Source organism: Ranitomeya variabilis, chromosome 6 (genome assembly GCF_051348905.1).
Source record: "Ranitomeya variabilis isolate aRanVar5 chromosome 6, aRanVar5.hap1, whole genome shotgun sequence".
Lineage (NCBI taxonomy): Eukaryota > Metazoa > Chordata > Amphibia > Anura > Dendrobatidae > Ranitomeya > Ranitomeya variabilis.
The window spans coordinates 452,879,499-452,892,546 of record NC_135237.1 but is presented as its reverse complement, the minus strand read 5'-3'; the positions used below and the strand labels follow the sequence as shown (position 1 = coordinate 452,892,546).

Here is a 13,048-nt window from a genome sequence, read left to right as displayed (position 1 = left end):
GCAGCTGCTCTCTTAATCCAATGAATTTGTCTGGCACTGGCAGAAAACTTCCTCATTATGCCTTTATTTGCATGAACTCTGTCTGTGCTCTGTTTCAGTCACAAATCTCATCAGAGTATGATGATCACTCTTACGTTTTTGTGAAATATCTAATTTTTTCATACCTTGTCCAAGGCATTGCACTATTTAACGCTTTTCAGCAGCAGAGAGATCCTTTTTATTTCCCATATTGCTTGAAACCTGTGACCTGCATAATAATGTGGAACATCATTTTTGAGTAGTTTTCCTTTAATTAGAATCACCTGGAAAACTAATTATCACATGTGTTTTAAGATTGATTTCAGTGATTCATTGAGCCCTGAGACACAATACCATCCACGAGTTTATTTGAAAAACAAAACAATTAAATCTTTATGACACTTAAATCCAATTTGCATAATAATTTGGAACACAGTGTAATATTGTAGCCTATTGTTCTACCGTAATGTAATTGTAATGTGCATCACTTGTTCCCACCATGCCCTGTGCTGATTAGATTTCCAAGTAGGTGTCTGATGTGCAAACAGCATCATGTAGCACAAAGTGGTCAGGATTCTGCTGATTGACCACTAGTGGCCGGCTGGCCGCTGTTGTACACTTTGAGATATTCTGCAGCATTTTGCTCCTCATAACTGCAGGCTGTTATTTTGCCCCTAACCAAAGATGTCCGATTTATTGTACCAAAAAAAAAAAAAGCCATCTTATTTCCTGTTTGGACCTGCTGCCAAACACATAGAACTCTAAGGCATTGTCTGAGTTTTGTGACTAGCACTCTATCTTGCTGTATGTCATTTCACATGCAGAAAAAACTGGGAAATTGATTTCATAAAGGGGGCGCAAAGCGTCCCCAGGGTGTTGATGATATCAGGAAGAATCAGACGATCCATTTTCTGGCACCTTTACTCCAGGTTCAAATGACATTTCTCTGGCTGCTGACTGGCGATGTCATACAGTGGTTGGAGAATGAATTGCCTGACTCTTCATGAACTTGTTAACACCCAGATGACTCTTCTCTGGTAAGTGACATGCAGCACAGGAGTGTTCGCATACATTATCAGATAATTAAAGGGAATCTTGTCACCTGGTTGTTGCTATGATTACAGGGATGTGTCAATTACTGGGTTGTAAAAAAGATATAGAGTGCTCAGTGGGAGAAACAAAGTAGGAACCTTTTAATGGCTAACAAAAATATAGTGAATGATGTTATAAAGCAAGCTTTCGAGGCTGCTTCCGTCTCTTCATCTGGCTGATATGACAAGATATTTGAGGAAGCCCAATTATATACAGTAAGGAGCACAGGCATAGTGTGATACATGAACATTTAAATAAACAAACACTGGGCTTAAAGAGAGAATCCTTAATTAGGTAAGATAAAGGTACCTTCACACTGAACGATATCGCTAGCGATCTGTGACGTTGCAGCGTCTTGGCTAGCGATATCGTTGAGTTTGACACGCAGCAGCGATCAGGATCCTGCTGTGCCATCGTTGGTCAGAGCAGAAAGTCCAGAACTTTATTTCGTCGCTGGACTCCCGCAGACATCGCTGAATCGGTGTGTGTGACTCCGATTCAGCGATGTCTTCACTGGTAACCAGGGTAAACATCGGGTTACTAAGCACAGGGCCACGCTTAGTAACCCGATGTTTACCCTGGTTACCAGTGTAAATGTAAAAAAACCCAAACACTACATACTTACATTCCGGTGTCTGTCCCCCGGCGCTGTGCTTTCCTGCACTGTCAGCGCCGGCCAGCCGTAAAGCAGAGCACAGCGGTGACGTCACCGCTCTGCTTTCCGGCCGGCGCTTACACAGTGCAGGAAAGCACAGCGCCGGGGGACAGACACCGGATTGTAAGTATGTAGTGTTTGTTTTTTTTTACATTAGCACTGGTAACCAGGGTAAACATCGAGTTACTAAGCGCGGCCCTGCGCTTAGTAACCTGATGTTTACCCGGGGACCGGCATCGTTGGTCGCTGGAGAGCTGTCTGTGTGACAGCCCTCCAGCGACCACACAACGATGAAACCGCGACGCTGCAGCGATCGGCATCGTTGTCTAGATCGCTGCAGCGTCGCTGAATGTGACGGTACCTTTAGACAAGAGGTGTGGAAGTTTTGTGGACCCCATATGCATGTGAGATCAAAGGGCTGGTGGTGCCTTCATTGTTTTTGGAGGAAATTGCTCAGATTTGGTAGTGGGCCATAAATCCTCCTGACAAATTGAGTTTGACATTTTAAGCTGGGTTAGGTGTTCATCTTTGTCCTTAGGACTGGAACAGATACGGTTATATCTGAGGGCCTGGCCGTAGACAGTGGGCTTTTTGATGTGTTTAGGATGGAAGCTGTCCCATTTGAGGTATGTGGGATGGTCAATAGGTTTCCGATACACTAATGTTTGGAACAAACCATTTTGGACTTTTATGGTGGTGTCTAGAAAGTTGATTTTTGTTTTTGAGTGGTCCAATGTCAAGTTTATGGCAGGATGAAATTTGTTGAATTTGTCATGGAAATTTAGAAGTTCTTGTTCGGACTCGGTGCAGATTATTAAGATGTCATCGATGTAACGGAAATAGGCCAAGGGTTTGATGGAGCGGGATGTTAAAAAGTCATTTTCCAGTTTAGCCATGAAGAGGTTGGCATACTGGGGAGCCATTTTACTTCCCATACAGTGCCGGTGTGTTGTAGATATAGCTCCTCACCAAAAGAGAAAAAGTTGTGTGTGAGGATGAATCTGGTAAGTGTTATTAAAGACTTGAAAGGCATCCCATTGTCCTCAAGAAACATTCGGCAGGCGGTTAGTCCATCGTCGTGTGGGATGTTAGAATATAAGGTTCGACATCCATGGTGGCGAGGATGGTGCTGTCGGGGAGGGGACCTATCGTGAATGGCTTATTCAGCAGGTCTGTAGTGTCCTGTATATAGCTGGTGGGCTGCGCTGTGATCTGCTGTATCAGTACAATTTACATTTTATCAGCAGGAGATCACCATTTACAGGACAACTTGGCACGTGCAGGGTAGTCCAACCGCATCCCCCAGCACTAATTAATCAATCTGTCACTATGCAATGTACATAGCAGCTGTGGTGTGGAGAGCTCTGCTAGATCTGCAGCAGAGAAACAATCACCACTGCTGCACCCAGTAAACTGAGTGATGTATTGCTGGAATCAGGGTCTCTGTCCCCATCTCATGTCACATAGCAAAAACCTGGTGACTGATTCCCTTTAAGGCATGGTTGTGGATTTTGGCTTGGAAACTGATGTGACAGAGTTCCTTTATTTTGCCTATTCTGTATATTGAGCCTAGTGAACCTTTTTTATTGCAATACTTATTGTTTCCACCAACTGGAGGTCTTGGATTATGTAGAAATCAGATATTAAATCCTGTCTACATTGGAGATTCTTCTATTATTACTTACCAAACAGGAGAATCTACTTGAGTTACCAGCAAGTCTGTGGGACTAGTGATGAGGAGGAGGTGGAAGGATTAGGATGATACGTGTCAGCTGCTTATCACAAGCTGCAGAATTGTGTTCCCAGTGGTGAAGTTCTAACTGTGGAGTTATACATGTCAGTTTGTTATTACAAAATAATTCCCGTAAACTCATGATCTGTTATTGGATAATTAATAGTTGTGTGATATGAAAATGAGCTGAACCTGCTTTTCTACTCATGAGTCATGACGTTCTGCAGAGCTACTGCCATCCCAGGTAAATCGATCAGACTGTGATTGTGATCTATATGACAAGTCTTTCTTCATCTTTCAGGGTGATTGAGCAGTTGGGTGGGAAGCAGCTGGTAATGAACCACATGCATCATGAAGACCAACAGGTCCGCTACAATGCTTTGCTGGCAGTACAGAAATTGATGGTCCATAACTGGTAAGTGGCTGCTTGTGAATAAATGACTGTGAAAGTAATTTTGCTACATTAGATTTTTTTAAATGTTTTTATGGGGTTCAAAAATGGAGAAAAAGTAAAAAGAGTTGTGATGCATAGATGTAAAAGTAATGGAGGTAAAGATGTACCCAATTTTTTACTTTCTTTTAAATAAAATATTTCTGTTTCTGTTTTAAGGTGCGGTATTTAAATCTGATGGCATTTTCAGTTATTTTTTTTTAAATATGCAGCACCCGATGACACTCGGGTTAGATAAAATGTTCCTGTGCTGAGCTAATCTTATAAATGTGCGCTGTGTAATGCCTGTGTCTGACCGTACAGGAACATGGTCTGATCATACCGCAGCTCCTGGGAAGGGGAGCAAAAGAGTATAGAGACAGGACAGCAGGAGATCACTAATTTTATGTAAGCACATCCAATTGGGGACATTATTAATCTCCCCGAGGTCATTCATCCTTATGTTCATTATTTATGTTCCAAGACCTATTGATTAAAATGAATTTTTATTCATAGAAAAGCCGCTTTAAACATTGTAACCCACGTACGTGGGTCCATGAGGGAAGAGTTGTGGGTTCTCTGTTTTATGACTGCATAATGTAGCCATATATATCTGCCTGATCCAATTAGACTAGTGGTGCTACTTAGAGTAACATCTACTGTAGACCAGTGGATGGAAAATCTCGACCCTCACCACTTTTCATTTTCTTAGCTCACCTCGTGGTGTAGTGTAGAGAAGGCAACACGTATAGAAGTCTCCAGTAACTATGAAGCTGCTGCTCGCACCCTTCTCACGGCTGCGGTACTGGACCACAGTAGGCATAGAACACAGGCTCGTCAAAACCAGGGTTCAGCTTGCCGCGCTGCTTTCATCAAACATGCAACACTGAGAATATCTTCATGATGACAAATCAAAAAGAAGAAATTCTCGACAATGTATGTTTGATGAAGGCAGTATGGCCTAATAAACCCTGGTTTTGATACGCCTGTGTTTCCATGTCTGTCTGATGACATTCACTTTTATTCATTTTTCATTGTTACTAAATGTATCCCTTTGCTTTAGTAATTACTAGTTGATGGCAGCTACGTTCGTGATGTGTTTACCTCCCTTTATGTTTCCAAATGACATTGTTGTGTATTGTTGCTTGGAGAAAAGAGAAATCAAATATAAATGAAAGGCAAACACAAGTCATTCGTTTTAATTACACATCCTTTCGAGCTCTTATTTAAGCTTTGTGGCCATTAGGGAACTGCTAATGCAATTTAGCTTTGTTACAGTTGTGCTCAAAAGTTTACATACCCCGGCAGAATTTTTGCTTTCTTGGCCTTTTTCAGAGAATATGAATGATAACACCAAAACTTTTTTCCCACTCATGGTTAGTGGTTGGGTGAAGCCAATTATGGTCAAACTACTGTGTTTACTGTTTGTAAATCATAATGACAACCCAAAACATCCAAATGATCACAATTCACATACTCTAATATCAATGACAGCTTGAAGTCTTTTGTGGTAGTTGTGGATGAGGTTCTTTATTTTCTCAGATGGTAAAGCTGCCCACTCTTCTTGGCAAAAAGCCTCTAGTTCCTATAAATTCCTGGGCTGTCTAGCATGAACTGCGTGCTTGAGATCTCCCCAGAGTGGCTCAATGATATTGAGGTCAGGAGACTGAGATGGTCACTCCAGAACCTTCACTTTGTTCTGCTGTAGCCAATGACAGGTTGACTTGGCCTTGTGTTTTGGATCGTTGTCATGTTGGAACATCCAAATACATACCATGCGCAGCTTCCAGGCTGATGAGTGCAAATTTGCCTCCAGTATTTGCTGATCACGTGCAGCATTCATCTTTCCTTCAACTTTGACCAAGTTTACTGTGCCTTTGTAGCTCACACATCCCCAAAACTTCAGCAGTCCACCTCCGTGCTTTACAGTAGAAATGGTGATCCTTTCATCATAGATCTTGTTGACCTCTTTCCAAATGTAACGTTTATGGTTGTGGCCAAAAACTTAAATTTTGGTCTCATCACTCCAAATTACCTTGTTCCAGAAGTTTTGAGGCTTGTCTCTGTCCTGTTTTGCGCATTTTAAGCAAGATACTTTGTGGCATTTGCAATTATCAGCCCGGAAACTGCGCGTGGGTCATACTTGGACGTTCCAACATGACAGCGATCCAAAACACAAGGCCAAGTCGACCTGTCATTGGCTACAGCAGAACAAACTGAATTTTCTGAAGTGGCCATTTCAGTCTCCTGACCTCAATATCATTGAGCCACTCTGGGGAGATCTCAAGCATTCAGTTCATGCTAGACAGCCCAGGAATTTACAGGAACTGGAGGCTTTTTGCCAAGAAGAGTGGGCAGCTTTACAGCTTTTGTCTGAGAAAATAAAGAACCTCATCCACAACTACCACAACAGACTTCAAGCTGCCATTGATGTTAGAGGGGGCAATACACGGTATTAAGAAATGGGGTATGTAAACTTTTGATCAGGGTCATTTGGATGTTTGGGTTGTCGTTATGATTTAAATAGAGAAAACACAGTAGGTTGACAACAAATGGTGTTATCATTCATATTCTCTGAAAAAAGGCCAAGAAAGCAAAAATTCTGTCGGGGTATGTAAACGTTTGAGCACAACTGTATGTCTTGAAAATAAGTTTGGCAAGTTGATATTCAATGTGGAAGCCATGCCTCCATGTCATTTGTGAGCCTGCTTATATACAGTGTCTCGTGAAAGTATTCACCCCTTATTGGCATTTTTTGTGTTATGCTACCTTACAACCTGGAATTTCACTGTATTTTTGAGGGTTTGCTCAGTTCATGTATAGAACATGCCTACAACCGTGAACATTTGTTTTCTTTTTATTGTGAAGCAAACAACAAATGGGACAAAATAACAGAAACTGTCAGTGTGCATAACTATTCACTCCCCTAAAGTCACAACTTTTTAGTCAATTTGGATAAGTCTCTATGAGCTTTCCACATCTTGCCACTGGGATTTTTCCCATTCATCAAGATAAAACTGTTTCAGCTCCTTCAAGTTAGATCTTTCTTCTGGTCAACAGCATTCTTCAGTTCTGACCTCAGATTCTCAATTGAATTAAGGTCTGGACTTGACTAGACCGCTCCAAAACATTTACATGTTTCCCCTTAATCCGTTCGTGTGTTACTTTAGCAATATGCATTGGGCCATTGTCTTGTTGGAAGGTGAACCTCCCTCCCAGTCTCAAATTCCTGACAGACTGAAACAGGTTTTGCAAGAATATTCCTGTATTTTGCACCATCCATCTTCCCCTGGACTGGGACTACTCTCCCTGTCCTTGCTGCTGAAAAACATCCCCACAGCATGATGCTGCCACCACCATGTTTCACTGTGGGGATGGTGTTCTAGGGGTGATGAAGTGTGTGTTGATTTGGCACCAGACATAGCATTTACCTTTGTGGACAAAAAGTTACATTTTGTTCTCCTCTGACCACAGCACCTTCCTCCATACATATTGGGAGTCTGCCACATGTCTTTTGGCATACTCAAAACTAGTCTTACATTTTTTTGTGTAAGTAAAGGCTTTTTTTCCTGCCCACTCTCCCATAAAGGTCACCTCTATGGAGTGTATGACTTATTGTGGTCTTATGGACAGACACTCAGGTGCTTCGTAACTCTGCAGCTCCTTTAGGGTTACCTTTGGTCTCTGTGCTGCCTCTCTTATTAATGTCATCCTTGCCTGGGCCGAGAGTTTTGGTGGGCGGCCCTCTCTTGGCAAGTTTGTTGTGATACCATATTCTTTACATTTGATGATAATGGATTTGGTGGTGCTCCAGGGGATCATCAGAGATTTTTTTATAACCCAACTGTGACTTGTCCTTCTCCACAACTTTGTTCCTGACTTATTTGATCTCCATGGTGTTTGGTTAGTGGTGCCTTCTGCTTAATGATGATGCAGCCTCTGTGACCTTTCAGAAAAGGTGTGTATATACTGACAGACCATGTGACACTTACGGTAGATTGCAGACAGGTGGACTTCTTTTCACTAAGCATGTCACTTATGAAGGTAATGATTTGCATGAGAAATTTTTAGGGGTATCATAACAAAAGGGGTGAATACATATGCACATGCCAATGCAAAAATATTTAAACAGGCTGTAATGTAAGAAAATAGGTGAAAAGCCAAGGGGGGTGAGTCTAGGTTGTCAGCATAAATCTGCGTTACTTGAACTCAGTTGAATATCACAACCTCTTCAGCCACAAGGGTTCTCAGGTCACTGGGGAAGTCCTAGGTGGACATCGTCTACCCCAGGAAGTGTACATTTTAAGGAGTTAGCTGATTTTCATAGTGTTTTTTTTTCTGCCTGACTATTGTGAAATCTGTCATTTTTACGAAGAAAAAATCAAAAAGAAAAAATAAGAGAATGTGTTCCAATATAAATGAGCTGGAAAGTATATATTTGTGCTCTAGACATAAGAAATGTGTAATAGTAAGAAACGTTTTATTTACTTGGTATTGAAGTGACTTTGAAATGAGGGATAGGAAGAGTATACCCTCTTTATCTGCCTATTTTAATGCATAGTGAATAAATCCATAAATGCTTTATCCTTTAGGATGTAGTTGAATGTATTATCATTTCAAAAATAAATCCTGATTTTCTATTATGGACTTGAAATAAATTGAATTGATGCAAACTTCAGGCGATACCTGTGATACTATCGCAATCAGTAATAGAAATGAGATTTTCTGTAAACTGCATACTGACACGGCCGTTTATGCCCTCTCCATGGAAATGCATTTACTCCTATCCTTGATAAACTATAAAATGCCTTTACATAATTGATGCACTTTTCTTTCAAATAGGTTTGGCCATTCTGTCGAATTTAATGGTTTGACAATGTACCCATCGGAGGTCGTATTCATCATATTTTCTCTGTTGATGTATTTCTGAGAGATGGAGATCATGCAGCTGGAGCACACTGCCCTCTTAAGTAGAGATGAGCGAATTTGATCGGGTCCCTTCTTATTCGGCAAGCTATAGCTCTTACTGAATAAGCTGCAGAGGGAACCTGGCTACCTGGAGCGCGCCGGCTGATCAGCTCTCCGGCTCCACAGCTTCATGTGTTGGCTTTTTCACTGTTACAGCACATACATGGAGAGCCTGTTTGTTGGGTTCTCCATGCATGTGTTGTGAGTGTCACACAGCCGTGACACATGCAACTGCAGCGCCGAACAGCTGATCAGCTGGTGTGATCCAGGTATCCAGGTTCCCTCTGCAGGCTTATCCGGTAAGCGCTATACTTGCCGAATAAGCAGGGACCCGATCAAATTTGCTCATCTCTACTCTTAAGGTCCATTTACACAGACCGGCCGACATCACTAAAAGATTGCCGATCAGTATCTTTACCAATCGGCTATTATTTAATGGCCTGTTTACGCAGGCAGACTGCGGTATACAATGTGCATTGAATATGCATAGGCTGCCATAGTTCACAGCAGAGCAAGTTCTATTAATGCAAGACCATGTGCTGCCGAGAACGAGGATCTTTGAAAAATATAATTTTACTTAATAAACGAGCCTTTTTACTCTTCATCGGGTGATCGGCAGCCTATTTACACTGAAAGATTATTGTGAAATGAGCCTTTTTAGGAATTATTCATTGCAAACTGACCTTTTAGAGATCCGAACTTTCCATTTCTTTTTAATGGTGTCTAGAGTTTTAAGATATAGCACAACATTTCCAAGCATCAGGATTCTTCACATATATTGCCACCTGGACAGACCCCATGGATCTAGATTTTGGCCCCATTAGGCACTCCCTGTACATCTGAGCTCCAGTGCTCTACCGTGATATCAATGCTTCTGGAGAGAAAAGCTCTGTAAGGCTACGTTCACACTAGCGTTGTGCGCCGTTGCGTCGGCGACGCAACGCACAACGCACGCAAAAACGCGTCAAAACGCACGCAAAAACGCTGCGTTTTTGCCGAAAATCGGACGCAAGAAAAATGCAACTTGTTGCGTTTTCTTGGTCCGACGCTTGCGGCAAAAAAGACGCATGTGTCGCACAACGCAACAAAAAAAAACGCATGCGTCCCCCATGTTAAGTATAGGGGCGCATGACGCATGCGTCGCCGCTGCGTCGCCGACGCAAACCCGACGCACATTAGCTTAACGCTAATGTGAACGTAGCCTAACACTGCATGTGTTGACATATGCCTTTTATTTTTTTTGGCTTTGACCAGAATATAAACCCAGGAGAAAAGATAGACCTAACTAGTAAGGATTTAAGAAAGGGGCATCATGCTGAGATGGAAATGGGTATTATATAGTGATGGGCAGTCCGGCTCTTTTTGGTGATCTGGCTCTCATGGCTCAGCTCACCAAAAAGAGCTGTCTTTTTTTGGATCCTAAATGGATCCATAGTAAATATGTGTTAACAATATGTGAACACATATTTATGCTGATGTAAGGCGTCCGAAATCCCGCCCACCTACATCAGAAACTCTGCCCATTTGCTAGTAGCCAATTAAATTGAGTGGGTGGAGTTTTGTTCGGGTGGGCGGAGTTACGTCTGCCGAACACCGGGTTTTAACGCCCAGTGAGAGCCATTCAGGGATTTTAGTGGCTCACTGGGGTGCCGGCTCCCGTCGTTCACAGCAGGGAGACGGCTCTTTGACTCGGATCGTTCGCGAACGACACAGCACTATTATGAGTATAGATAGCAAAAGAATGATCGGCCACAGACTATCTGCTTATTTATCAAGGAAAATGGTTGATGTCACATTATGTCAAGTGGGCAATGTTCTTTTCTTGCTCGTCGCTGAACCTTTAACAGAAGTTGTCCAATTTATATCTAAATGAAACTAAGCCAGCATATAGGGCTTGATCATAAAAGCCGCCCTTGTATATGTAATTTACTGTCATCTGCCTCCGAAAGCCTTTTATAATTGACCTTTTTAAGGCCTAATGTTACTGAGGTTTTCAAGTGTTTTCTCTTATGATCACCAGCAAGCACATGATGGAAAGCCATCTCGCATCCATTCTCATTAAAATGAGGTCTTAAGGATTCAAATCCGGGTTTCCTTGATTGAGGCACTTATGTATAGAAGCTCGTTTTACATTTCTCTTTGTCAAGTATTTTAGGGAATGTCTACTGCCATGTTCCCATTCATGTAGCAGTGTGTGCCTGACATTGCTGTTGGCAGGGTCAAGGGCTTTATTTTCAGTGATCGCATACATTCCCATTCCACACTCGGTTTAGACTTAACATAACATTTGGCCATTTTGTTCAATCAGTGTTAACTAGCATATTCCTATTTAAGGGATCATGCGAACTTCGAAAAAAATGCAATAAATGAGACAAAAATTCTTCTAAATCCATGTGTATCAGTATAGACTAGAGGGAAAAAATATGGCTTTACCTGTTCATGGATATGATGTAGTGTCAGGAAAAGCTGTCTAGTGTCACCTGCGGCGGTAAAACTTCAAACCTTTATTAAAGCATAATTATAACCCCATTAATAAGGACAGGTTCACTGTCAGAAACGCATAGGTACTAGTATGGAGTAGAATGAAGCATGTGCGCTAGACTTCCTTGCGTCTTACATTAGTGCCCGAACGCCGCCTTGGTGTTTTCCTACCACATGTCCCATGCCAACACAAGTCCTTCAGTATGTGTATGTTCACACTTCGGGTTTTTCCCGCGTTTTTGCAGATTTAAAGACACTTTAAAGCCTCAGCATTTCAATTCTTTCTGCAGTTTTAAAGCATTTTTCAACCATTCTTATAAATGGGGAAAAATGTATAAAAGCATAAGCAAAAAGACTGGTTGTGTTTTTTTCCTGCCAAGAGACATGTTTTTAATGCAGAAACTTCTGCAGCAAATACATAGGTTAGGGTATGTGCCCATGTTATGTTCTTTTCTTATCTTCTGCATGTCGGTTTTTGAGAGATAAGTGATCATATGCTATTCAAACCTTTCCCAAAATAATCAGCCAATGTAAATTCATGGGCCAGAGTCCTCCCTACCTTGACATTATCTGTTGGAGGGTAGGGAGGCCCCGTATACATTATACATTTTACTACGAGGCGAACATATAAATCCTTTAAAAATATAATTTTATTAGAAAAATAAAAATAAAATTCTATATATATGTGTGTGTGTGAGAGCCGCCGGTGAACGGGAGCGCCATTCTCGCTGCTCACCTGTGCTGCATCCAAACCGCTTCATTCTATGGTACATGCACAGTGGATGAGATTTCTAGAAATCCCATGCCCACAGTGCTTCTATGTGATGCTTCGTGAACTCACCCGTGGTGCTGGTTTACAAGCCGCAGCATGTCAGTTTCCACAATAGAATGTATTGGATGCGGTGAATCCACATGGTTCAATGACCACATGCGGATTTAACTGCGTGAATGAATGTAGCGTTTTGGACGAAGCGAAAACATTCTATTTCTTGATTGTGGGCACATACCCTTGGTGTTTGGTTGCTTCCACAAAGGCCGGTGACAACGTGGGATATCGCTTTCTTCTCTGTGTGTGTGTTTATTTAACTCTTTACTTACAGGGTTAGTAATGAAGTTGTCTGGCTGACACCTCTTCATTACTAAACCTAGGGCTTGTTGTCAGCGACAGCTGCTGATACCAACCCCTAATCCCATTACCTAGGAAATTACATCACAAAACATAATTTTTTTTTTCTTTATTTAAATATATTTATTTAGCTTCAAAAAGCATTCATTGCTGTACAAAAACACATAAATGTGGTCAAAAACGCACCACAAACATGCATATTTTCCTTTGCGTTTTTACTTCCAACAAATTCCTAGAGATGCAGAAATCTTGGAAAAATTACTGCAATCAAATCCTCAACATGTGCACGTAGCCTTAGTAATGTTTTGGAAATTGGTGAAGAAATTAATTATTTAGATAAGTGCAATGCTACATGTGTAACTGTGGATCTCCGAAGTCGCCTAATAATTTGTGGAACAACGGATATGCAGGAACCCCGTTTTATTATGGAATATTTAATTTTATGCATGCAGGTCACTTTTGAGTTCAATTTGCAGGATTACTGTAACATCAATATTTCCCTGTGGGACAAAATGTGAACACTGCAGCCGATCGGCGGCACTGCTG

At 41.6% G+C, this 13,048-nt stretch overlaps 1 protein-coding gene across 2 annotated transcripts in view; it reads left to right on the top strand.

Annotated features, from left to right (window-relative positions):
- ATP6V1H (ATPase H+ transporting V1 subunit H) overlaps nucleotides 1-13,048 on the top strand; it is a 162,295-nt gene that overhangs the window by 132,632 nt on the left and 16,615 nt on the right. For both annotated transcript variants that reach the window (XM_077270495.1, XM_077270494.1), the window contains exon 14: nucleotides 3,799-3,912. In XM_077270495.1, the coding sequence (XP_077126610.1) occupies nucleotides 3,799-3,912 (114 nt within the window). The remainder of the gene's footprint in view (nucleotides 1-3,798; nucleotides 3,913-13,048) is intronic.